This window comes from Pteronotus mesoamericanus, unplaced genomic scaffold, assembly GCF_021234165.1.
Source record: "Pteronotus mesoamericanus isolate MK-2021 breed Mesoamerican mustached bat unplaced genomic scaffold, CSHL_Meso_final contig_182, whole genome shotgun sequence".
In the NCBI taxonomy this organism is placed as follows: domain Eukaryota; kingdom Metazoa; phylum Chordata; class Mammalia; order Chiroptera; family Mormoopidae; genus Pteronotus; species Pteronotus mesoamericanus.
This window is the reverse complement of record NW_026555078.1, coordinates 4879664-4905013: the sequence shown is the minus strand read 5'-3', so window position 1 is coordinate 4905013 and position 25350 is coordinate 4879664. Positions and strand designations below refer to the sequence as shown.

Below are 25350 nucleotides of genomic sequence, written 5' to 3'. Positions count from 1 at the left end.
CCCAGGCATGGGTGCCCTGCTTCGACAGGAATGCACCTAAAGCAGCAGAAGGGTGCTGGGCCCCACCTTGATTCTTCTCTTCAAATTAGGGAACCCCTCATGAATCCTGAACTTTAGCCACAAGGGATTCTGGGAGATGCCTCCGCAGACACTGGCGGGAGGCTGGACAGGGGCTGCTGAGGGCCAGCTCGGCATGTCCACTTCCGTGCTGCGGTGCCACTCAGGGACAAGCAGTAAAACCCATCTTAACGGGTGACTTGACTTAGAGCAGAGCTGGTAAGGGGCCCACGTGGTGTCCAGACTCACGGTGATGCAGAGGGCGGTCAGGGCCCCCACCTGGAGCTTGGCAGACGCCGCCGTCACAGGCACCCGCCCCAGCCCGGTGTGGCGATTAGCCCCTTAACGTTCAGCACTGAGAGTCTGCACACGCAGCCCTGCCGGGCTGCTGGCATGGACCCCATTTCCGCGCGGAGGAAACGGGTCCTCAGGAAGCTACACACAGGCGAGAGATGCCACAGGCAGGCCTGGCACCCAGGTCTGCCCAACTCCGAGGTGCTCTCCTCTGCCCGGTCACAGCGCTGCCTCTGGCAAGAGGGCCCTCTGCTGAGTCGGAATGGCCACCCTGGGACGCGGGGTAGAAGGAAGGAAAGGGCGTGGAAGGAGGCCAGCTGCTGGGCTGTGTGGCTTGAGAACACCGGGAACCCCACAGCCCCGCCCTGCCGTTGCCAGTTTGCTGCACACAGAGAGCCTGCCAGTGGGGCAGAGGGCCAGCAAGTGTTCTTGACTCTGCTGGTGTTTCTGGAACCAGTGGCCTCTATTTTGTGCCTCCCAGAGCCTCCAAATTCAAGGCGGGGGGCCTTGAGCAGAGGCAGGCAGTGAGCTCCGTGCTTTTGCGTCTTTTCAGTCTCCCCACGGTTCCCTGAGGTGGGCAAGGAGGCAGCCACCGCTGTCACACAGGTGAGGACGTAGAGGCTCAGGGACGCGGAGGGCTCTCCCGCTGCCACACCATCAAGAATGGCAGAGGACAGAGCATCTTTTTGCCAGAAGCCTCCAGATCCCTGAGGTGGGGTGCACAGCTGACCGTAACTTGGAGTCATCTTGAGAACGAAGGGGTTGGCACACCATCCCCGCATGTCCCCCCGGCACTGGGACCCACTTACATCCAGTCCTGGAGTTAGATGTGGAGCCTCTGGTCGGGGCTCTGTGCACCTCCTCAGAGCTGGGGTGAAGATCCCTGAGATCGGCACCAACTGGGGGAACGCTGGACCTGGCCCCTCTGTTGCCTGGGACACCCTGGTCTGCAGGTCTGATGTGCCCCACCCCGACCCCCGCCCCTTCCAGCGAGGGCAGCTGCTTCCATGCGGAAGCATGAACTGGGTGCAGGGGGCTGGACCATGTTGCCTGACTGAGCCGCTGTGAACCAAGCCAAGGCCACCCCCCTGGGGAAGGCCTGCTGCCAGCAGCCCCCACGAGCTCTGCAGGGCCCTGCGCTGGGTCCCAGCCTTTCCTGCCTGGCCTTTGGTTCCTTTGCGCCCGGCCCTGACTGCCCACATCCTACGTCAGCCCTCAGCAGGCCTGCCTCTGAGTTTGCCGAGGCCTAATGTTCTCTCTCACATCTTCCCTTTCCTCCCAAACAGCAGCGTGGCAGCTCCGTTTGATTATACTTCTGACCTCACTTGTTTCCCATGGGACCCCTCCCTGCCTCTCGTGCTTGCAAGATTAAAACTCACCCTCCAGGGCTTTCACTAAAAGTCTTAGCATTGGACCCCTGAGTGTGCCACTTCCTCTCTGTGTGACTTCGGGCAGGTTGGCTTACCTCTCTGAGCCCTTTCGAGTCTTTGTAAAACCACCTGACCCAGTGCTTGACTATAATAGGTACCCAATAAGTGGAAGTTAACATGGTTAATATTAACAATAGCTAAAACTTAGTGCTTTCTCTGCACCAGGCATTATTCTAAACACATCCCATGGGCTGGCTCGTTTTCAGTCTCCCAGCAGCCCTGCGAGGTAGGAACTGTTATCCCTGTTTTACAGATGAGAAAACCGAGACGCAGGGCTACTTTCCCACGTTCACGCTGGTAGCATACATCGGAGCTGGGATTTCAACCCGGCAGTCTAGCTAGCTGTTAGCTATGAAGCTCCTGTGCTCAGCAGGAGTAAGAAAACTTGAATGGTTCCCCTCCTCGGGAGGGTTTTCCCTTTAGATCACAGCTATGCACTAACAGGACAAGGCTCTAGTCTGACAGTCCACACCTCTGCCCGCGGAGGGGAGCAGAAGGCGCCCACGGGCCTTGGAATCCTGGGACCCTGAGGGCAGGCAAGCCACAGAGTGCAGAGGAACCAGGATCTAGATCCTAAAGATGCGTTCGAGTCCTAGTACCACCTCTCACTTCCTGAGATGGTTAAATCACTGAATATGACCAAACCTCAGTTTACTTACCTGTGAGACAGGGAGACTGTCCCCCCAAGTTGATATGAAGGACAATGAGAGCGTGAAAGCCACCTCCAAGCTTCGAGGCACAGCACAAATGGTGGATAATGTGCGGCGGCCAGTCATTGACCAGCCTTGGCAGTGCCCTGCCCTCACCTGCGTACCTTGTCCGTCCCCCGAGAGCCAACATAGAGGCCGCTGGGGAAGCAGGGTCTGTCTCCTGCCCTGCCACTAGGTGTTTTGTGAGGTTATCAGCAGTTCATTTTCAAAACCTTCATGGAAATTGCTTTTTCTCTTTATAGAGTTAACCAAGTGAAATACATCCCTGGAATACAAGGTCGGTTCAACATATGAACAATCAGTGTAACACACCCCATTAGTAGAATAATGGACAAAGCCACATGATCATCTAGACACAGAAAAAAACATTTGATGAAATCCATCACCCTTTATTGGTGAAAAAACACTCAACAAACTAGGAATAGGAGCAAATTTCCAAGCCCTCATAAAGGACATTACAAAAAAATCCACAGCTTAAAATGGCGAAAGACTGAAAGCTTCCCCCTACGGCCAGAAAAAGGGGTCAGCACTCTATGCTGGAGGTGACAGCCAGGGCAACTAGGCAAGAAAAAATAAAAGGCATCCAGACTGCAAAGGAACAAGTTATGCTATCTGTATCCGTAAACACCATGCTCTCATACATAGGAAACCCTAAGGAATCCACACTCAAAGCCATGGGAATTAATAAACTTGTAGGATATAAGATCAATATTAAAAATTCAGTTGTATTTCTACACGTTAGCAACTTTCAAATGAGATTAAGAATATTCCGTTTAATAGCATTAAAATAAAATAGGAATAAATTTAACAAATTCAGGGGGCCTAGAATAGCCATAACAGTCTTGAAAGAGAACAAAGTTGAAGGATTCATACTTTGTGGTTTCAAAACTTACTGAGTAGATACAGTCATTGAGACTGTCTGTTATGGGCCTATGGATGGAAATATAGATCAAGGGAATAAGGTTGTGAGTTTTGAAATATATCCATGTATTTAAAGTCAATTAATTTTTGGCAAGAGTGCCAAGACAGTTCAGGGGGAAATAGTCCTTCCAGCAACTGGTGCTATGACACCTGGATAACCATGTTTTCAAAGGAGTATTTTTGGACCCTTAATTTTATATCATATATAAAAAAGCTAACAACATGAAACAGAAAAATATGAAACATTTAGAAGAAAACATAGGTGTAAGTATTTATGACTTTGGATTAGACCATAGTTTCTTAAATATAACAATCAAAAGCATAAGTATCCAAACAAAAACATGAATTATATTTTATCAAAATTTAAAACTTTTGTGATTTATAGGACACTATGAAGAAAGTGAAAAGACAACTCATAAAATGGAAGAAAACATTTGCAAATGTTATTTCTAATAGTGACCTAGTGTCCAGAGTATATACAGAATGCTGAAAACGCAAGGAAAAAACCCAGTCTTTAAAATGGGCAAAAGTTTTGAATAAATAGTTCTCCAAAGAAAATATGCAAATGGGCAATAAGTTCATGAAGTGCTCGACATTATTAGTCATCAGGGAAATGCAAATCAAAACCACAGTGAGATACCACATCACACTCAGTACAATGACCGTAATCAAGAGAGATGACAACGTGTTGGCAAAGATGTGGACATTCTGGGCCCCCCATATTCTGCTGGCGGGAGTATAAAATGGTGCCGCTGCTTGGGAAACGGTCTGGCAGTTCCTCAAAGAGTTAAATGTAGAATTAGCACATGACCCAGCAGTTCCACCCTTAGTAATATACCCAAGAGAAATGAAAACAAGAACTTACACATGAATGTTCATAGCAGCCAAAAAGTAGAAGCAATCAAAATATCCATCTAGTGAGAAATGGATAAACAAAATAGGGTATACCTGTAAAATGGAGTATTTTTCATGCATAAAAAGAATGAAGTACCAATATAGACTACAGTGGATGCACTTCGAAGACACATGCTACTTGAAAGAAGGTACACACAGTGGAATGTCCAAAATAGGCAAGTCTGTAGACACAGGTATATTAGTAGCTACTGGAATTTGAGCAAATGGGGAACGATAGCTTAGCGGGTGCAGGGTGTTTTTTGGAGAGTGACGAAAATCTTGAAATTAAATAGTGATAATTATACAGCTTTCTAATATGCTAAAAGTCAACATTGTATGTTTAAAGAAGTGAGTTTAATGGTATATTAATCCTATGTTTTTAAATGAGCTTATCTGGAGTGATTGTTCTCAAATGGGGTCCCAGGACAATGAGCAGCAGCAGCAGCACCTGGGAACTTGTTAGGAACGTAAGTCCTTGGACCCCACTTTGCTTGCCAAATCATTAGCTCAAGGGCTCTAACAAGCTTTCCAGCAGATTCCAATTTAAACTCAAGTTTGAGAACCACTGGTCTGGAGCTATACTCTTTAGATCATGTAAACGATCCTACCTCCAGGGTCTGAGTGCCTATTTGACATCACCCAGTGACACACATCCCCACATGCCTCAAGTGAACCACTTCCTTACTTGGACTATAGTTAGTTAACTGTCCAAGTTAATTTGTTCGAAGTTTTTTTTTTTTTATCAGCAACTGCATCTGTTCTTAATTTTTTCCTTCACTGTGATTAGCCATCTGTTTTGTTGCAGTTGATTTTAAAGATTTTTTTTTTACCAAATTGAATTGTCATTTCCTACCTCAAGAGAGAAACCTGAGAGCTTAGTGAAACAACAGCAGCCCTTTTTTCTCTTGCTTACGTTTGCACGTTTATCAGAGTCCGTGATATGATGAGCATTTCTCAGCTGTCCCTGACTTTGCTCTTCAAGGAATGGCGGGGCTCAGCAGAAGGGACTCCTGGTCACGCTGGGGAGATGTCCCTTGGCACAGACATTGTCCCATCACCTCAGTAGCTCCCAGGCTCCATCATCATCGAAACCATGAATTACTTCAGACTCTCTTGATATGAGAGAAACCTGATCCAGGCAGGGTTAAGCCGGAGAGCTCCCAACTTTGTTCTCTTCTCAAGACTGGTTTGGCTCTTCTGGCTTCCTTGCATTTTCATAAGAATATTAGAGTCAGCTTGTCAATTTCTGCAAAAAAGTCAGCTGGAATTTTAATAGGGGTTATATTGAATCTGTAGATCAATTTGGTGACAATTTCCATCCTAACCACATTAAGTCTTTCAATCCGTCTCCAGGACGCCTTGCCATCTATTTAAGTCATCTTGGATTTCCTTCAATGACGTTTGGTAGTTTTCAGCATATAAATCGTGTACTTCTCTTGCTACATGTATTCGTAAACATATTTTCTTTCTGATGCTATGGTAAGTGGAATTATTTCCTTAGTTTTGTTTTTTATTGTTTATTATTACTGCATAGAAATACACCTGAATTTTGTTTATTGAAATTGGATCTTGCAACTTGACTGAACTTGGTTTTTTTTTTTTCAGTTCTATTCGTGTGTGTGTGTGTGTAACTTGGAATTTTCTCTATACAAGATCATGCCATCTACAAACAGGGATACTTTACTTCTTCCTCCGTTCTGAGTGACTTTTACTTCTCTTTCTTGCCCAGTTTCTCTGGCTGAACCTTCCATACAATGAGGGCTAGAAGGGATAAGAGCAGACATCCCCGTCTTGTCGGAAGCTCTCAGCCTTTCACCATTAAGTGGGATGTTAACTCTGGGGGTTTTGTAGGTGCCCTTTACCAGGCTGAGGAAATTCTCCTCTATTGCTAGACTGTTGAGTGTTTATCAGGAACAGCCATTGGATTTTGTCAAATGCCTTTTCTCTCTCTCTCTCTCTCTCTTTCTTTCTTTCTTTCTTTTTTTTTTTTTTTGCATCATTGGACATAATTGCAGTTTTGTCTTTAATTCTATTACCATACTATGTTGGAATGATTAAGTTTCATGTGTTGAACCAAGTTTCCATTCCTGTGATAAATCCCACTTGGCCAAAGTGTATAATCATTTTTTATATGTTGTTTAATTCAGTTTGCCAGAATTTTATTAAAGATTTTTGCATCTATATTTGTAAGGGATATTGGTCTGTAGTTTTTTGTTCTCTTGGTGTCTGGCTTTGATATCAGTGAACCAATGGCTTCAGAGAGAGAACTAGGAAATGTTCCCTCTTCTTGTATCTTTTGGAAGAGTTTGTACAGGATTCATGCTGATTCTTCTTTAAACATTTGGTTGAGATCACCATGAAGCCATCTGGTCCTGACTTTAAAGGAGATTTATTTCTTAATTTTTTAAAGTATTTTTTATTGATTACATTATTACAGTTGTCTCAATTCCCCCACCCCTGGTTTTATTGCTATGTTGATCTCTTATAAATCGACTCAGCTTTTCCATCTCCTTTAGTCAGTTTTGGTGGTTTTTGCGTTTGTAGAATTCATTTCACCTACGTTATGTAATTTATTGGGACACAGTTGTTCATCATGTACCTTATTCTTTTTATTTCTGTGAGGTTCATGATAGTGACCCTCTTTTATCCCTGATTTTAGCACTTTGAGTATTTTTTGCTTAGTCATTCTAGCTAAAGGTTTGTCAACTCTGTTGATCTTTTTAAACAAGCAACTTTTAGTTTCATTGATTCTATTTTTTTTAATTTTCTATTTCATTCATTGCTTCTTTAATCTTAATTATTTCCTCCTTTCTGCTTTCTTTGGATTTAATTTGCTCTACTATTTTTGTTTCTTAACAAAGAAGGTTAGGTCACTGACTTAAGACCTTTAATATACTCATTTATAGCTATAAATGTTTAATATACTCATTTATAGCTATAAAATTTTAAGCACTGCTTTTACGGCATCCCATAAGTTTTGGTATGTTGCATTTTCATTTTTGTTCATCTCAAAGTATTTTCTAATTTCCCTCGTGATTTCTTCTTTGACCAGTTGGTTATTTAGGAGCGTGTTATTCAACTTCCACATATTTGTGAATCTTCCAGTTTCCCCTCTGTTTCTGATTTATAATTTCTTTCCATTGTGGAATGATTGTGGAACATACTTGGCATGATTTAAATCTTTTTAAATTTATTGATGCTTGTTTTATGTTGTAACATATGGTCTGTCCTGGAGAGTGTTCCATGTGAATTTGAAACGAATGTTTATTCTTCTTCAATGCATATATTAATGTTTTTCATCAGATTTGAGAAGTTTTAGGAATGAGTCCTTCAAATATTCTTCCTTCCCCTTGTTCTCACTCCTCTCTTCTGGGCACTCTTGTTGTGCCTTCGTTGGCATGTTTGATGGTATGCCCAGGTCTCTGAGACACCGTTCATTTTTCTTTATTCTTTTTTCTTTCTGCTCCTGAGACTAGTTAATCTCAGTTGACCTACTTCAAAGCTGTTGACCTTTTTCTTCTTCCTGCTCAAACCTGCTCTTGAGCCTCTCTAGTGAATTTATTTCAGTTCTTGTACGTCTCAATTCCAAAATTTATTGTGGCTCTTTTTTATACTTTTTACATTTTTATTCTGATAGTCTCTGGAAAGAAATTATTCTCATACTTCCCTTTTGTTTTTTTAGATGTTTAAAAAACTTCTTTGTGCGTATTCTTAAATAGCTGATTTAAAGTCTTTATTCTGGTAGTCTCTGGTGAGAAATTATTCTCATATCTTCCTTTAGTTTTTTAGAGATTTAAAAAACTTCTTTGTACTTATTTTTAAATAGTTGATTTAAAGTCTTTGTAAACCCAATGTCTGGAATTCCTCGAAGATAGTTTCTACTGACTGCTTCCCCCCTCGACCCCCCCGTGTATGGGCCATTCTTTCATGTTTTTCTTGTCAGTTGAAAGCTGAGCATTTAAAATAATATAGCTTGCTAGACCGGTGTGGCGCAGTTCATTGGGCATGATTCTGCAAAGCGAAAGGTGACCGATTTGATTCCTGGTCAGGGCACATGCCTGGATTTCAGGTTTGGTCCCCAGGAGGGGTGCATGCGAGAGGCAACCGATCGATTTCTCTCTTGCATTGATGTTTCTCTCCCTGTCTTTCTCCCTCCCCTCTCTCTAAAAATAAATAAATAAAATCTTTTTAAAAAGAGAAAAGATATCATTTTGGGTTTATCAGATAAGGTATCTTCAAAATAAGTAAGTACATACATACACACATACGTAAAATACAGTTTGACAACACTAGGAAACGTTCTTCTCCCTTCCCAAGTCTGCTTATTGTTACTATTTATTGTTGCTTTTGTTTAATGAGTTTTCTCAAAGCATCTGTAAAGTCTGTATTTCTTGCTGTGTGTGGCCACTGAAATATCTGCTAGGTTAGCCTGAAGTCACCTGAAGATTGCACATAGGTTGCCGTAGGTGCCACGCCCAGGAAGCCTCCCTGTCATCGGTCATCTCTGATGGGTCTGTGAGTTTGTGGGCACCTCTTTAACCCTCCAGGAGGGCAGTTTACAACTCCACCTCAACCGTCACTCCCTGCTCAGAGGCCCAATGTTAGGTAGAGGTGAAAGCTTAGCATGTTCTCGAGTCTGTCTTGAGCATACAGGTTACCCTGGCACATCTGTGCACATGCATGTGGTCTTTAGATTGCCAGAAAAAAGTAGGAACTTTGCAAAGCCCTCTTTCAATATCGTATTCCCCAGCTTTTCCTTTCAAGACTTTTGGTTCACTTATTGTTTGCCCTGTTACCCGTCGCCTTGGGCAGTGTGATGCTCAGCAATTACCTGATTGTTTTCAACGAATGTCCCAAGGCAAAGGCTATTCCCATTGGCTGAGCTCTGATTTGGATAAAATAAGGACAGCCTTGGAAGTGGGACCTTCCATGAATGCACCAGACAGGTCAAATGATGCCTACTCTCTGGGCGTGGCCCTGGAAGGTGCTCCAGGCCTGTCCTGCCCCCTCTGGCGGGATGCCAGCCTGCTGATTTTCAAGGCTTCTCCAGAGCTGGTGAGAGGGAATGGCAATAGGCAAGTTAAAATGCCACAAAGCTCACGGTCCTGACCAAGATCCAGCCAGTTTTCTTAAGTAAACCCTCTGCAGGTTGCTACAAGCCTTTGGTTAATTTCCAGCGTCCTGAAAAAGGTTGGTTCTGACCATTTTTGCCAGTGTTCTCATTGCCTCTCTGCAGGAGAATTTTCACAGGTCCTTCCTCCACCATTTCCGCGGCATCACCCGCAAGTTGGTTTTGGAACCTGCATATGCACGCTGTACTTATTAAGGACACTATGCTTGTGCTTGGTTTTGGAGGCTGCTTCTCCTTGGTTGACTTTTGTGGATCCCTTTGGCGGAGCCAGTCAAGCCGTGTCTGCCAGCCCAGACACCCGCATTTTAGTCTTGGCATCTGCCGTGGGCTGAGTGGATGACCTTGGAGCAAAGGAGCTGAGGTTTCCGGAGTACCTACTGTGTGTGCCAGCCTGGGTCCCCCTGTGCTTGCAGAACGTTTTATGTACGTTGTGTCATGTCTTTCCTGCAACAGCCAAGAAAGGGATAATATTCCCATTTAACAGATGAAGCAACTACTAAATGCAAACAATGTAGCACTGTACCTGCTACACATGGCAAATATTTCATACAGTGTTTGTTGGGTGGTTGTTACTACAACTGTTACTGTCAGAGGAAGAAGTGGAGTTGATGCGATTTCTCCAGGTAATTTGAATACCAGCCCAGGTCAGTCCAATTCCAAAGGCCCTCCACATCCCCATCCCCATCCCCATCCCAGCTCCGCACGGCAAGTCCGTTCTGCTCTGGGTCTCACCTTCCTTACTCCGCAGGATTTGAGCCGACTGAAGTTATTCAGTCAACAAACACTTAACAAATGTGTTGCTAAGATCACTTTTGGGGTAACACGATAGAAGTATGTGATTTTGTGGGATCAGTTGCTCAGAGTCACGTTGGTAGCATTCTCTTGTTTGGCTTAAAAAAAATAAACCGGTAGGTAGACTGGCAGGTGTGTAACCCAGTGCATGTTTCTCTCCCCATCCCTTCTGGCTCCGTCCCACCCCCTGCAGAGGCGAGAGGGGACAAAGCCAAGTGGGTGTTCACCTGGCCACTCATCTTCCTCCTGTGCATCACCATCCCCAACTGCAGCAAGCCCCGCTGGGAGAAGTTCTTCATGGTCACCTTCATCACCGCCACGCTGTGGATCGCCATCTTCTCCTACATAATGGTGTGGCTGGTGAGTGGTGGGAGCTGCGTGGACTGGGTGCGCAGGCCTGCCAGAGGTGGGAGAGCGGCCTCAGGCACTACTGTACCGCCTTGGACAAGTTACCTACCTCCTCGGCCATGGCTCACTTTTCAGTAAGAAGGGGTACTGGCCCAGGTGCAAGCCACTGAACCATGCATCGGGGGTAACCAGACAGCACAGCGTGGTATTCACGTGCAAAGCAGGCATGGGGTGGAAGGAGGTGAACCTTCACACCTGGCAAGATGGGCAGGGTCATGTGGCAGGGGTGGCATGGACTAGGAGGCAAGGACTGGGCCTGATGCCCCAAAGATGGCTCTGCGAAGAGCTCTGGAGGGCTGAGCACTAGGACCCGGGGGAGTGGGAGGGAGCCCGGAGTGAGTGAGAGACAATCTCCAGCCCTCCCCTACCCCTTGCCACGGGACGTTCCTCTCCCCTTTCTATGCCCAGGCATGTGTATGAACTGTGTATAAACTCTCTAGTCCTCATAACAACCACCTTTTTTATGCCCATTTTACAGATGAGGAAGCTGAGCCTTAGAGATTGAGCAATCTGCCTAGTTAGTTTTACAACTGGCATCTATTACACAGTGAGTTCTAAGGCAGGATCAGATCCTGGTGTACTGTTCTCCTGAGTCCACGATCTCAGCCACTATCCTGAACTGCCCCTCAGTTTGTGGCTGGAATTTTTCAGCGCCTCTTGGACCAAGGTTTTGCAGGCGGAGAGGCTTGGGCTCAGCTCCTGTCAGCAGCTCTGGCCACGCCTCACAGGTCTCTGTACAAACCCTCAGCGGGTGGGCCCAGAGGGAGCTCCGCCTCCTCGCTGTGTGCACTGTTCTACGGGGTCCTCCCTCCCATCTCCCTCTTCCTCCCCCTCCTCTCATTCCACAAGAAGAGCCCAGGAGCCAATAGAGGAGATGCGGTTGCAGGATGTCTGCATCTCCGTTGATGGGAAGCTCACCTGTCAGCCAGGCACAGCTTCGCACAGCGATTTTTGACGTTTGTCGTCCCATGGCACACATACACTAAACACTGAAATTCAGCACACCAAAAAAAAAAAAAATTTTTTTTGCCAATCTGACCAAAAAATAGTTATAATTTTGATTCATTCACACTGGATGGCTATTGGTGTGTTAGCTGTCATTATTTTTATTTGTCACTATAAGGGAAAAGTGGTCAGCGCTGCTCACTAAATAGGCATGGCGCGTTTTAAAAATTCTTCTCGCACACCGGTTGAAAAGCGCGGCCATAGCGGTATTCTCTAGGCATTTCACTCCCCTCCTGACACCTGATGCCGGGCAGGGAAAGGGCACATGAGCCTCCGTTTTAGAGGCGCAGGGGCCACCTTTCCCTTAACCCCAGAGGGGCGGTTTGGTGGGGAAAGAGGGGCTGTGGGGTCACAAGGCGGTGGAGCTGTGAATCCTACTTTTCCCACTTAGGATCCGTAAAACTCAGGCAGGCGACTCAACCTCTCTGAGCCCTGGCCACCGCCTCTCCAAGACGGGGAAGCTCAGCGCTGCTTCACGGGGCTACTGGGAGGGTAGAGGGCCTCTGGGCAGGCTTCGTGGTCTGTACTGTAAATTACAGAAATTTTGTACTTTTGTAAAGTACTGTAAATGGTACTTTATTTCAATTAGTGTTTCCTTCATTTCTGCCTGGATCTTTTTTATGCTGTTGAGGTCCTCACTAAGTTCCTTGGGCATCCTTATAACCAGTGTTTTGAACTCTTATTTAAAAGATTGCTTACCTCTATTTTGTTTAGCTGTTTTTCCAGAGTTTTGATCTGTTCTCTCACTTGGGCCATGTTTTTTTGTCTCCTCATTTTGGCAGTCACTTTCTTTGTTTCTATGTATTAGGTAGAGCTGCTTTGACTCCATGTCTTGGTAGTGTGGTCTAATGTAGTAGGTGTTCTGTAGAGTCCAGTGGCATAGCCTCCCCTATCACCCAAGCTGGGCACTCGAGGTGCACCCTTCATGTGGGCTGAGTACACCGTCCTCTTGTAGTTGAGCCTTGGTTGCTGTGGGCAGGTCAGTGGAGGGATTTACCCAGGTCAGTCAGGGGCAAGGCTTGGCTATGACCACTGACCACCAACCTTTGCCCTCCCTGGAGGATCAATTGTGCAGGGGCGTGTGGTGGTGCTCCGACATGGTCTATAGCTGTCCACTTGATGGGTTGCCCCTTGGGGCTTCCCTGGTGGTACAGGCCAAGGCCAGCCCCCACCTGTGTTTTGCCCACGGCCACCCTGCCTGAGTTATAAAGCAATCCAAGATGGCTGCTACTTGTGCTGGGCTTAGAGGTTCCCAGGCAAACAAAGCCAAGCTATGAATCCTGACGGGCGGCTGCCAGTGCCAGGCCTGGGGCTCACTGCCAGCTGTTGCTGGTTTGAGAGGATTTAGGAAGTTGTGAAACATGAGTCAAGACCAGACATTCATATGGAAAAGCAGGTTGGGTGGGCCCATAAGTTGGGTGGGGCAGAGGCTTGGGGATAACCAAGGCAGGTCAAACAGAGTTAGCCAGGTTGATGGAGTCTCTGATGTGGCACCAGCTTGCTGGCTCTGTAGCTCTGTGGGAAGAAGCATTTAGAAAAGAAACAACGGCCTCTGCTCACCTTGATGCCAGACACTTCAGTTCCTCCCTGTTTTCCACTGGTGCCTTTCAAACTGCTACCCCAGTGCTAGAGCTCAGAGGGAGTAAGTCTGAATAGGTGAGTCTGTGTGTGGATTTTTTAAGAGGAACTGTGTGGGGCTCCAGAAGTTTCTTCCACTGACTCAATCCCCACTGGTTTATGCAGCCAGAAGTTGTGGGGACTTATCTTCCTGGGCTGGGAGGCCTGGTGGGGGGCTGAGACTGCTTGCTCCCAAGATACCCTCCCGAATTTTTACCCACTACACAAGTGGGTGAGGGACCAGCCCATTATGCATCTGTGCCCCTCCTACCTATCTGGATGGATGTGGTTTTCTCAGTCCCTTAGTTGTCAGACTTCTATTCAGTTCAATTTCTGACGTTCCTGAGTGATGGTGGTTCTATATTGCAGTTGTGATTTTGATGTGGTTGTGCGAAGATGCGAGCCATGTCTGACTACGCCACCATCTTATGTTTGATTTTTTTAAATCCAGTAATTTCTCTTACTAAAATGCTTTCCCAAAACCACATTGCAGTTTAAAAAAAAAATGTATTTCGTGACATTTGAGTGGGTATGAGAATTAGGGAAGATCACTTTAAGGAATGTGTGAAATTTTTTTCTTCTCTAATTACTGAAAATAACGGTATTATTGAGCCAGTTCTACTGATTAGCAGTGAGGTTGGACATTTAATAACAGTCCCACCCCCGCTTCTTAAAGCAGAGTCTTAGCGCCTGGCCTGGCCAGGAGTCTGAGGCCCCCTTCCCCATGGCTTTGAACTTCAGCTGACCTCAGTCTGGGGAAATGCAGTGGCCTCCACTGCAGCAAGTAGCACAGCGCCACGTTTGTCTAATTTCCCAAGCCAGATGTGCCAGCCTCTCGGCCACGCGCTGACCTCACTTTGCCCTGGCAGGAGCGCCAAGGAGCAGTGAAGTCTCAGCTGCTCACCCTTACCCCCCGCCCCACCGTTCACATCTCTCACCCCCAAGTCTTGGGGGGAAAATTCCTGAATGTCTGCGTCAAAAAGGAAAGACATTCAAAATGGGTCATCTTGTCCGACACCCTAGCACAGCTGCGGAGACTGAGGACCAAAGAAGACTAAACATCTGGAGAGATAGCAGGGCCCAGGTCTAGGGTCCAGGAGCAAGTGACACTTGGGTAACACCTCTGCTCCCGGGCACCCTGGGCGATGTGTGTGCGTATGTGCATGTGCACACACTTCTTTTTCTCATCCCTCCATCCTTCACGCATTTAGCCATGCAGTTCAGTGATTTAAGAAAGAAAATAGAGGCATCCTCAGTAATGAGAAAATAGCCCAGGCTCCTGTTTTCATGTCTGCAATCACCCATTGAAAGCACGTCAGCCACAGCCTGCCTGTGCCTGTGGCATCTTGGTGGCCCGTGCGGATTAAGCACGGGTGGGTCAGCCCTCCTCAGCTGTCCCTCCCGGCACCGCCCAGCACAGGCCCGGCGGTGTGTGCTCTGGCCTGTGCTCTGAGAAAACGATGTCCCACTGTCCTGGTGATGCTCAGCTGAGCGCTCCCTCCTCGGTGTGGGGTCCCTTTAAACTCCTCTGTTCGCTTTTAGTCTATGTGCTCCGGCTGCCCTCCAAGGCTGAGGTGTGCACTTAGAAAGCACTTCATCTGGGGACTCCAATAACCCCCATTTTTCTGCGCCCATAGATTGCAAGACTAGTGATTGAAAGAGCAGGAAACACACATCTGTGAACACCTTGCACAGGCCAGGCCCTGCCACCTCACGTTTTCTCACTGTAGTCCTCATTAACAAGCCCATTTTACAAGGGAGAAAGCGGAGACTCAGAAGCTAGGTAGTTTGTCTTCAGTCACCCAGCCGTTTGCTGGGATTGGAGCCATCGGCCGAGATGGGGACAATCCTGAGAAATGCCACTACTCCCACTTTCCCGGTGGGGAGGCACGCGTGAGTTGGAGGGTGTGGTGAACGGGGTTGTGTGACCACTTCTAGGGCTTTCCATCTGGCTGCTGTTGAAGGCGCCGGCCATCTCTCAAGTGTCAGACATTTATCAGAGGGCTACATGACTGTGCATCAAGACCCTCGACACCAAGAATCCCTGCTGCACTGGGGGGTTCCGGCAGCCTTTCTTAGCCTCTCTGATCCTCCATTTTTCTAGGCAGAAAATGGGCATAATGATAGTGCCTCCCTCTGTGTGGGTAGGGAGTAATGGAGCAGGTGAGATTGTGAAAGGAAAACACCTGTGTACCTGTCATACAGCAAGTGCTCCATAAATGTTACTTATATGCCTTGATATTGCACGAGCCAAAAAAGGAACCACCTCAGTATTCAACGGTGAGGGATTGGCTAAATACCATGAAATCCACACAGCAGTATAAAATAACATAGTTGAATATTTGAGATGGAAAGGTATTCACAGTATGTCATGACACAAAACAAGTGTTGCAAAATATATGCTGATCGTGTAATCTGATTTCACTTTTTCTAACACACCAGAAAGGTCAGGGATACATTCTAGAGCAGTGGTTTCAAGTGGTTCCCCGGAGCAGCGGCCTCAGGGTTCCTGCCACTGGGAAAGTGTTGGGGACGCAGTTTCCTGGGTGGCACACGGCCTTCCGGGAGCAGACCCTCGGGAGGTGGGGCCTGGCAGTCCGCAGCTTAACAAGCCCACCCGAGGCTTTTCTGTATGTTCAAGTGTGAGAGCCACTGGCTGATGGAACGTGGTTATAGCGGTCATCTGTGGCTTTTGAGAAGTGGTAGGTGATTTTTAATTGTCATTTTATTTTTCTAAAGTTTTTAAAACAGTGAACGCATATTACTCATGTCATCGAGGGAAAAAAAAAAAAACCCTCAAAAGCTGTTTTTAACAACCATATTCCAGATGTCTTCGCTAGTTAACAGCAGCGCGACATTCAAGTTCAGTGCGCTCAGGACAAGCAACGTTCCCCCCTTCCTCTGCAGGTGACTATCATCGGGTACACATTTGGGATCCCCGACGTCATCATGGGCATCACTTTCCTGGCAGCAGGCACGAGTGTTCCAGACTGCATGGCCAGCTTAATCGTGGCGAGACAAGGTACGCGTGGCGTCTCGGCCCCCACGGCCGCCCTGCCCCAGTGGCAGTTCACGGCTCTCACACCTGGTCGTTAGGTTCTGCTGGGGAGGAAGCTGACCTTGGAAAGCACATGGGTCAGGTTGCTCAGTTTCTGGGGAGGCAGAGATACTACAGAGATGAACACCTCCGCACCTCGAGGGGCATTTGCTGGTGTGCACTCATGAAACAATGAACTTGTCCTGAAAGCACCAATGTGAGATTGAACAGAGCGGGAGCCCAGGCTTCTTATAGCAAAGGAGGTGTAACGAGAATGTTCCGGTCCCAGGAAGGCAATGCGGTGATGTCCCATGCCTCCAGGGATTTTCCTGTGCTGCTCCAAAGTTCTGGAACTTGTATATCGTTTTGGTTTGCTCTGTGGTTGCTCTTTGGGGCTTACAGAGCGACCTGGGTTTACCCAGATGAGGAGAACACGGGCCCGCCTTTATCTCCTGTGGCTCTGCTGCCGGCGAGAGAGCGTTCCTGGTGGATGTCCGCAGGTCTTCCTTGTAGATGAAAGTTTGAAAGTATAAGGGTCAGGGTGAGCGAATGATGGAATGAAAGCTCGGGGGAGACAGGAGAGGAGAAGAGGAGCACCCAGAGAGACAGTTGGCTCAGGAGTCAGGGAAAGGACACGTCATTCCTTCCGGAGAGGAGAACGGGTGGAAGAACAGGTGCAGCGCGTTTCTGCGTTTCACACGAGACTGGAAGGCCGGTTTCCCCACGACGCCGCCCCTCACAGGCCTAAGCTGCCCAGAGACTGCAGTGCAGGCAGGGAGGGAGACGTGAGGCCCTCAGGGAAGCCACCGGGTCCTGGAGTCAGCGTTGACGGGAGCAGGACGGGAGAGGAAGTGACCTGGCTTACGCCAGCAGAGTGAGTCAGCCATCCGGGTGCTCCTCGGAGTTGCTGCAAGCTTCTCCGCCACCAAAGCAATTGCACGGTTCCAGGCATTTGAGCTCCGGGCTTGTTCCTGCCACACGCCTTTGTGTGAGTGCCAGATGACGACAATCAGAGAAAATTAGGGCTAAGTGACCAGATTACAGCAGATTTCAGCCAGCGTGAGTCCTAACTGGTAAAAGCTCGTTTTCTAACTTCTAATATCCCTCAAGTTATTTGGTCCCTCACGTGCAGTGGCCAGCATGATACTGGACAGCAGGGAGGAAGGTAATGGCATGGCCCTACCCTCTGAGATGCTTGTAGTCTCGTCAGGGGAAGAGTTCACCCTTCAGAAGCCGCCAGGGCAGAAGACCAGACGCCCCAGCATCCAGGTCACGGTGCCATCACCTGGGCCACAAATCCACCTCATGGCCCAGCGTGAGGGATGCTGGACCACTCGCAAACTATGTGACCGTGGGCACGTCTCAAGCCTTGGTTCCATCATCTACCACATGAGGACAGGCCCCCTCCCTCTCAGGGCATCTGGGGGGTTAAATGAGGTCGAGCACATAGTGCGTCCTCAGAGAACATGGCTGACACACCGCGCCTAGCAGGAGGACCGTGCAGGGCACTGCGTTAGGTTCCCAGGGCCACCGAAACCAGGGGCCCCACCCTGGGAGGCATAAACAGCAGAAACTGATCTCAGCCCGGAGGCTGGGAGTCCAAGAGCAAGGGGTCAGCAAGATCGATTTCTCCTGGGCTCGCAGGAGAATCCGCTCCGAGCCTCTGTCCTTGGCTAGTAGGTGACCGTCTTCATGTCCATGTGACTTTCTCCCTGTGCTGTGTCCAAGTTCGGCCTTTCTCTGAGGAACCCAGTCACTTTGGATTCGGGCCTCCCTAACGACCTCATTTTGGTCATCTCTGTAGAGACCCAATTTCCAAACAAGGCCACCTTCTGAGGTGCAAGGGGTTAGGACTCCAACATATGAAGCTTGGGGGTCACCACTCAGCCCACACCAGGCCCCTCTAGACCTCATGAAGGGAGTGGATCTTGGACCTCGAAAAGGGGTTTAGAAATGTCAAGTCTATGAAGAAGGAATTCCTTTTTAAGCAACAGCACTAATAGAACAGTTACAGAAAAGAATAGGGATTTCCAGCGACCCGCTCCTAATGAATGACAGGTGTCGATTGTCCCCTCCAGGCCTTGGCGACATGGCGGTCTCTAACACCATAGGAAGCAACGTGTTTGACATCCTAGTGGGACTCGGCATACCGTGGGGTCTGCAGACCATGCTTATCAATTACGGATCCACAGTGAGTTCCTTACTGAGCTCCTTAGTAAGCGAGACAGACGCCAGGCACATGTATTCCACGGGAATGATGGTGGCGTTGGCCCTGTCCCAGCCAAGGGCCCTGGGGGACACACTGCCCCTTCTTCTTGGCACCCACTTTCCAGGGAGGCTTCCAGAGCAACCTGCGGGGTGCCCGCAGGGGGAAAGCCCTGCTTCCCCAGCACTCATAGGTGCTCCTGCCCCGTGTCTCAGCCCGCTAGCGTGCCGGTCCCCTCCTGATCCTTTTCCTCAGACAAGCACAGTTGAGACTTGAGTCCACAATTCGCTGATCATCCACAGCCACCTGTGCCTTCAGATTGCGGGGGTCGGTCGGGGGACAGAAATAAACCGGAGCAGCTGGGCCGCCAGCACAGCTGGGCCCTGAGCCGCCCGGAGATTCAGGGCACGTGCTTGTTTCTGCAGGTGAAGATCAACAGCCGGGGCCTGGTCTACTCCGTGGTGTTGTTGCTGGGCTCCGTGGCGCTCACTGTGAGTTTTACATTCCCACGACAGAAACCTCACACATACTTCGTTTCATCGGATTCTGCCTGGTCACTTCCAAGTCCCTGAAACCCCTCCCCTTTCCCCCCTCCCATCCGCCCCTGGCAGGGAGGGACAAAGCTGGGGAATCCTGTCAGTTCAGATACCCCCAGGCTCCATTTGTGCCAAGAACATTGGTGCCCACCACTGCACTGTTCCCTGAACAACTAAGAGGTCCCCAGAGGAAGAGAATGACTTTCTTCTTGCTGCCCAGATGTCTCCTCTCACTAGCAGACCTGCCCGGCTGAGCTGACAGGTGGGGGCGTGACGGCCAGGCCTGGGGACTGGCACACAGTGGCGCAACTCGGGTCTCTGTACTCCGTGTGCCCCGGACTGTGCCCAGCTCTGCCTCTGCTGGTGGAGTCAGGCCTTAGAAACACCTGATGCTACCTGTCCTGTCAGTCAGAAGAAGTCAAGGCTGTGGTTAGGTGAATTGCCCACAGTCACACGACCTGTCTCTCTAGGACCCGTGACATTGCTCTAATGTGGTGACTATGAGCCAACCCTTAGGGAGCTTCGATTCAGGGATAAGGAAGGTGGTAAAGGGAAGCATGGGAGAGTCTGGGACGTATTTAGAATGAGGGTGTATTCCGGTCCAACTCTCCAAACACATGCGCGAGTAGAAAAAGGTGGTCTGAGCTGAAGTTTGCCCGATGGTGGGCCGCCGGGAGCCGTGGGAGTTTTGCTGAAGAGGGCTGAGGGTACCGAGTTCCGCGGCAAAGGGAGGACCTGGCGAAAGACCGTAGCTGTTGCTAGAGGAGGGCTGGGCTGGGCTGGGGAGGACCCACCCTGGAGGGCCGCTGGTGTGTGTCCCTGGAGCCCGCAGGGCTGGGCCAGGCACTCGCCCTGCCATCGGACAAGCCTAAAGCCTGTGGGGCTCACGCTGAGCAAACCAAGGACACGCCCGGCCGTGCCCCTCTGCTCCAGCCCACGCTTTGGAGGAAGTTCTGGGGTTCCTGGTTTGTGTGTCGTTTTCCAGTGCAAAGGCCTTTTGTATTTGTTTCTCTGCCCCCAGGCCAACCCTTGCCCTGTCTCCTCCCAGGTCCTTGGCATCCACCTCAACAAATGGAGGCTGGACCGCAAGCTAGGCATCTACGTGCTGGTCCTCTACGCCGTCTTCTTGTGCTTCTCGATCATGATAGAGTTTAACGTCTTCACCTTCGTCAACTTGCCCATGTGCCAAGAAGACGATTAAAGTTGAGCCGCTGCCCCGCTGGGAGCCGCCCCGGACACTCTGGCACTAGCGTCCTCCTTTCTCCTCCCACCAGGAGTCTCCCGCACCGGCAGCCACCGTCTTTCATGCACTGGAAGGAAGAGCCATCGTGGTCCTTGGTCACGGGCAAGGCTGCCAGGCGTCCTCCTCCTCCTTGGAGTTCTGCCCCGCAAAAGGCAAGATTTGGGGTCCGCTACTTGAGCAGCCTCGCAGACCTCTGAGCTGCCAGTCCCAGGAACATGGCGTGTGCCTCAGCTCTCTCAGACACTTTAGTCAGAAGGACTTCTGCGTGCTGTTTGTCCTTCCGTTTCGCAGCATCCTCAGGATAAGGTGGTCGGTGAATGCGAGGTCTCCTGGGGCACGTGTAAAATGGGAACGCTGCCCTCGGGGCCTCTTCTGGGCCAGAGGGGTGGGTTCCGAGGCAGCCCGTGCTGTGAAGGCCTCCAACCTCTGCCGGGGGCACTCGCGGTTTGGAGGGGGCACGGCCCCGACCTGCTGCAGGTGTGGGGCTATGGCATCCCAGCCCTTTTTCTGGAAAAACTGGAAGAGTGGAAATAGTTTTTTCAAGGTTTTTTTTTTTCCACAGCAAAAGAGAGAAAACAAGAATCTCCTCCTCATTTTTATTGATGCATTCAGAGAATAAGCAATGAAATATTAAAAATAAAATGTCATATAGATCATCATACTTGAAAAATATCATTCCATATAAAAGGACCCTGATGGGGACCAAAAAAGGTAACACTTAGGGACAACGGATCCTACGTGCATCGTGTTGCGTGGACGCTAAGACGTTTGGTTTGGAATTTAGGGAAGAGTGAAAGGCTAACATCTAAATGGGTGCTAATTCAGAGACACAGTGGAGATTGTAGTTTACAGCCATACATTCCAGACCTTCCGTGTGACGCGACGCACTGTCACTTTGGGTCTGTCATTTCTTTGTTAATGCTCTGCTCTCAAAACTACCCTGTTGAAAGGCCCAATTGTTTATGTGCCCAGCAGATTGCACAGCCTGCTGAACCGCAATGCGTGTGCCAGATGCAGTGGCTCGTGGCAAGAAGGGAGATTTCCTGAAACGCAGCAAATTTGCTCCCCGGTTCCCTGGAACCGTAACTTGGAATTTTTAGAGCTAAGTTCCCTGAACCTTAGAGTTTGCTACACATGAAAGGCCAAGGATGGGAGGCTGATTCAGAGATAGAAAAATATTAAACAATTTTCGATTGCTTCCTAGCTCTCAAATATATATTAAAAAGATTTACGAACACAAACCATTTGTGGTTTCTAAAAAGAAAGCACAATTAATTTTATATAGAGGTATTTTATTTTTTTAATGTTTCTATTGCAAAAGCCTATCAGATTCGATGCACTTTTAACATTGAGCTATTTTGCACGGAAGACTATGTGGGAGCTACCCATGCTGGTGTGGGAAAGAATGCTTTTAGCAACTCACCAAGCATCAGTCCCTGATGATGAGTTGAAATGCAACAGCTAATTCCTTCCCGAGACACAGGGGCAGTGACCTGAGGCGGGGTTTGTGGCTGTGCTCTTTAAGGCCGCCGGAGCTCCAGAAGGAGGAAGCGTTCGAGCCTGCGTGCTTGATGTCGGCGTGAGCCTGAGGTGAGCCGGGACCGTCACCGGGCTTCGGCCCTGGACTTCCGTCAGTGTTAGTAGCTACCCCACGTGAAGGCTTCTCCCTTTGCTGCTCTACCCAGGTCGGGTCTCAGTGGTCTTCAAGTTGAGGGCGGGGCGATTTCCCTATGAAATTAGCTAAGGGGGAGGCCAGGGAGCCTGGGGTCTCAGAGCCCTAGGGATATTTCTGTCCTCTTAGCATAGCTGGCCTGGTCCCCCACCGCTGCTGTCTTTCATTGGGTTTCAAAGCGTATCTGTCTTTATCTTTGGTCTCAAAACCCCCTGTGATATATGGAGGGATTGTTCTCCCTTTTAATAGAAAATTTTAGTCTTAAAGGAGTCAAGTGACTCTAGGTCATTGGCCAGCAAGTAGCGGAGGAGGGTCTGAGCTTTAGATTGTCACCTGTCTTAGCTCATCCAGCCCACTGGGTTGGCCGTTCTTGAAGGGTTGGAGGGCAGGTGTGGGTATGTTTTTACCTTTGTGGTTGGTTCCTAATATTTGAGCTCAAACTTCATCAGATATTTAACTGACTCCTGGGTGCCCTAGCTCATATCCTGATATCTATCCCTACCCAATGTCTCTACATTTTTCCTGAAAAAGACCAAAAACTATTTAGCTGCAAGGCGCTGAGCACATGGCCCCAGATGATGATCCTGCTGGTGTCCCATGTCTGAACACTTGTATAGGTTTCAGAAAACACATCTTGATTACCAGCCTCTTCCTCAGCAGAATCCTGAGGTGAAAAAATAAGGTTAATATGTAGAGCACTCTTGGTTAATTCTCTTTTGACTTTAATGTGCCAATGTGACTTCCTGAAGGGATTTATGCATTTATTGTACTTAGCAAACTATATATACACTGTAGGTGAAAGATTCTTTTTTAAATATTTCTCATCACAAGTTTAAAAAATTGCTTGATTAATTAGGCCTTCATTTTTAAATAACGCTTTTATCACTATGCAGGAATACTTCATTTTATCCCCAAAGCTAATTAGCATGGGGTGATTACATTGCTACAGAAATAGGCAATTAAAAAAGTAAATTTAGCTCTTGCAACTGAGGGCAGAAAAGAAAAGTGGACTCTTGGGCTCCGATCGAAAGTGTCTGTAGAAGCCAGAGCCGGCGGTTCCTCGTGATTTCCGGTTTGGAATTCGTCCATACCAGCCCGGGCACAGTCCGCCTGGAAGGTGTGTGGGACCTGGGGAACCTGGCCCTGAAGGACGGTTCCGGGTCAGCTGCCGTGCCTCAGAGTCCAGGGCTCGCCCCGCGCTTCCTGTCACCTGCCGTCACCCGGCCTCTGCTTCCTGCCCATCCACGTGCACAGGTCTTGCTGCGCTGCCCAGTGTTCACCTGCTCCTGAACCCTCTACCTGTTAGGGCTATTTCCTGCTTCTGCCTGGCAACCCCCTGCCTTTTCACGCCTGAGCAGCTCATAAAGTGCTAACCCTCCCAGAGTCAAACCAGCGGGGTGTGCGTATCGCTCTGGGGCAGTCCTGCAGGCCCCAACTGGAGACCCCCTCCGGGGCTGCCCCTCTTCCCTTTAGGGGGAGGCTGTGTAAGCCTTACAGCGGCAGCAGACGCCCAGCACCCGGGAGCCCCGGGGGCACACACAGGCCGAGAGCCAAGCAGGCCCTGGGCCCCTCTTTCCTCCTGGGGTTTCTCCTCCCGCGGGCCTAGGGCTGCTCCTAGTCCTCAAGGCAGGGTGGACCCAGGGGGGGTGGGCTGGGAGAGGGTGGGTTCCTCCCCTCCCACCCCGGGTGTGGAGTGGACTCATGGGGTTAGGGTGCTGGGTGGGGTCTGCAGACGAGCAGCAGAGCCCCTCAGGCCGTCCCCCAGCCCTGACCCTGACCCTGACCCTGACCGGGCACTCTGGGCTGGGGTTGGTCTCTCCCCGTCCGCCCCCACCTCTCCTTCCCTGTCGCCCCGATCCCCTGCAGCTGGAAGAGGCAGCCCCCAGCAAATGCTTAGTGCTTGAATGCACGAAGGACTTGCCGGTTAGAGGGAGGCTGTCCTCACGTGCTGTGATTTAAATGTCCCCAGGCCCCTCCAGTGCCCTCTGAACATGATTTCCATGGGAATCTTCCTCCCTTTGAGGCAGTTAGCAGATATGCCCAGGGAACCTGAGATGATCCCCATCTCAGCAGCTTCATTGCCACGTCGTGCCCATAGGAACTCCCAGAAATTTCTGAAAATGCTCTCTGGGAAGTTCTTGGGTGGCAGGAAGTCATCATCCCTCACCCCAAACCCACAGCCCTGCCTCCCCAGCCCCCACCCCTTTCTGTGGATTCACCCAGAGCAGCTGGGCTCCCCACCACGCGTGAGCACTCGCCCTCTGGCCTTGCGCTCTGTGCTGAGCACATGAGCCCTGCAAGGCTCCCTCGAGGCTCCTCGAAGCATGGAGAAGGGGCCCCTCCAGCACTGGGTATATCTCCCTCACGTCAGTCACATGGGTGATAGAGCAGGAGGGTCTTTCCATGGGCCCAGCCCACAGGCAAAGGACATGCATGGGACACAGGTTCTGTTGCTCACTTGGGGTGTGGCCTTTTGCCATCCTGGCTTATGTGGGGCCCCTTGGCTGTGCTGTACAGAAAGCTCCCCAAAGGGTACCGTCTGCAGGGGCACAGATTTTTAAAAGGCATTTAGATGGTTGTATTTGCTGCTTAAGAAGGAAAACTGCCTTGGGACACTGGCTTTGCACTTCACTTCCGGCCCGGTGGCTAAGAGAAGGCCCAGCCTGCCGCAGAGCTGCCCAGCCGCAAGGAAACGTGCCTGCGTGAAATCAGGGAAAGGGGCATGCTTCTCCTATGCGGCCACCCAGCTATTTTTTCCTGTCACAACAGGGAAGCCAGATGAGTGGTTTTAGAGCTTTGATGTTTTATGGGAGTTTAAAGAACTCTAGCTCTTCGGTGGCTGATGGCTCCCCAGTCCCATTCATCAGCAGTGTCAGTGTCCAGCCGTCCAGGTCGCGCATGCTCCATACACATTGCAGCCGGAGCTGCTGGCCTAGGAAAAGACCCGCTGCCGGACACCCTGGCCCACAATGGGGGGCACGAGAGTTGCAAGCGCCCCGTGCCCAGGTGGAAGGCCAGCCTGGGTGGTGTGGCTTTCCCAGCCATCCGACGGATGGGTCTGGATTGGCTGCTCCTTGGTTAAAAGCCTGATGACAAATACGGGCACCGTCCACACCTCTTCCCGCTGTTGCCAGAATTCACACAGTTGCTTTTTATGCAACATGTTGGTTGGGACTTTTCCACCATCAAAGCCACTGAAACCTTTAATCTCAGAGAAAATATGTACCCCGCCCACCCCACCACTGGAAAAGAATTTTTGTGAAGCTATCGAGAGAGAACATGTGCAGCTTTGGCTCCTAGTTGCGTGGTTTGGTATGATCAGCCTTTGCACATAAAGGGAGGGTCCCGGACAGCAGAGCCCTCCTTGCCCCCACTCCGGGATTCCCCAGTGAAGGGA

General features: G+C 49.5%; 1 protein-coding gene across 1 annotated transcript in view; it reads left to right on the top strand.

The window, feature by feature from the left end:
• SLC24A4 (solute carrier family 24 member 4) overlaps positions 1-20435 on the top strand; it is a 124251-nt gene extending 103816 nt beyond the window's left edge. Inside the window, exons 13-17 of the mRNA XM_054566975.1 lie at positions 10423-10589; positions 16167-16281; positions 18375-18487; positions 18928-18993; positions 20087-20435. Coding sequence (XP_054422950.1) covers positions 10423-10589; positions 16167-16281; positions 18375-18487; positions 18928-18993; positions 20087-20239 — 614 coding nt within the window. The 3' untranslated portion in view covers positions 20240-20435. The remainder of the gene's footprint in view (positions 1-10422; positions 10590-16166; positions 16282-18374; positions 18488-18927; positions 18994-20086) is intronic.
• The last annotated feature ends 4915 nt before the right edge of the window (positions 20436-25350 follow it).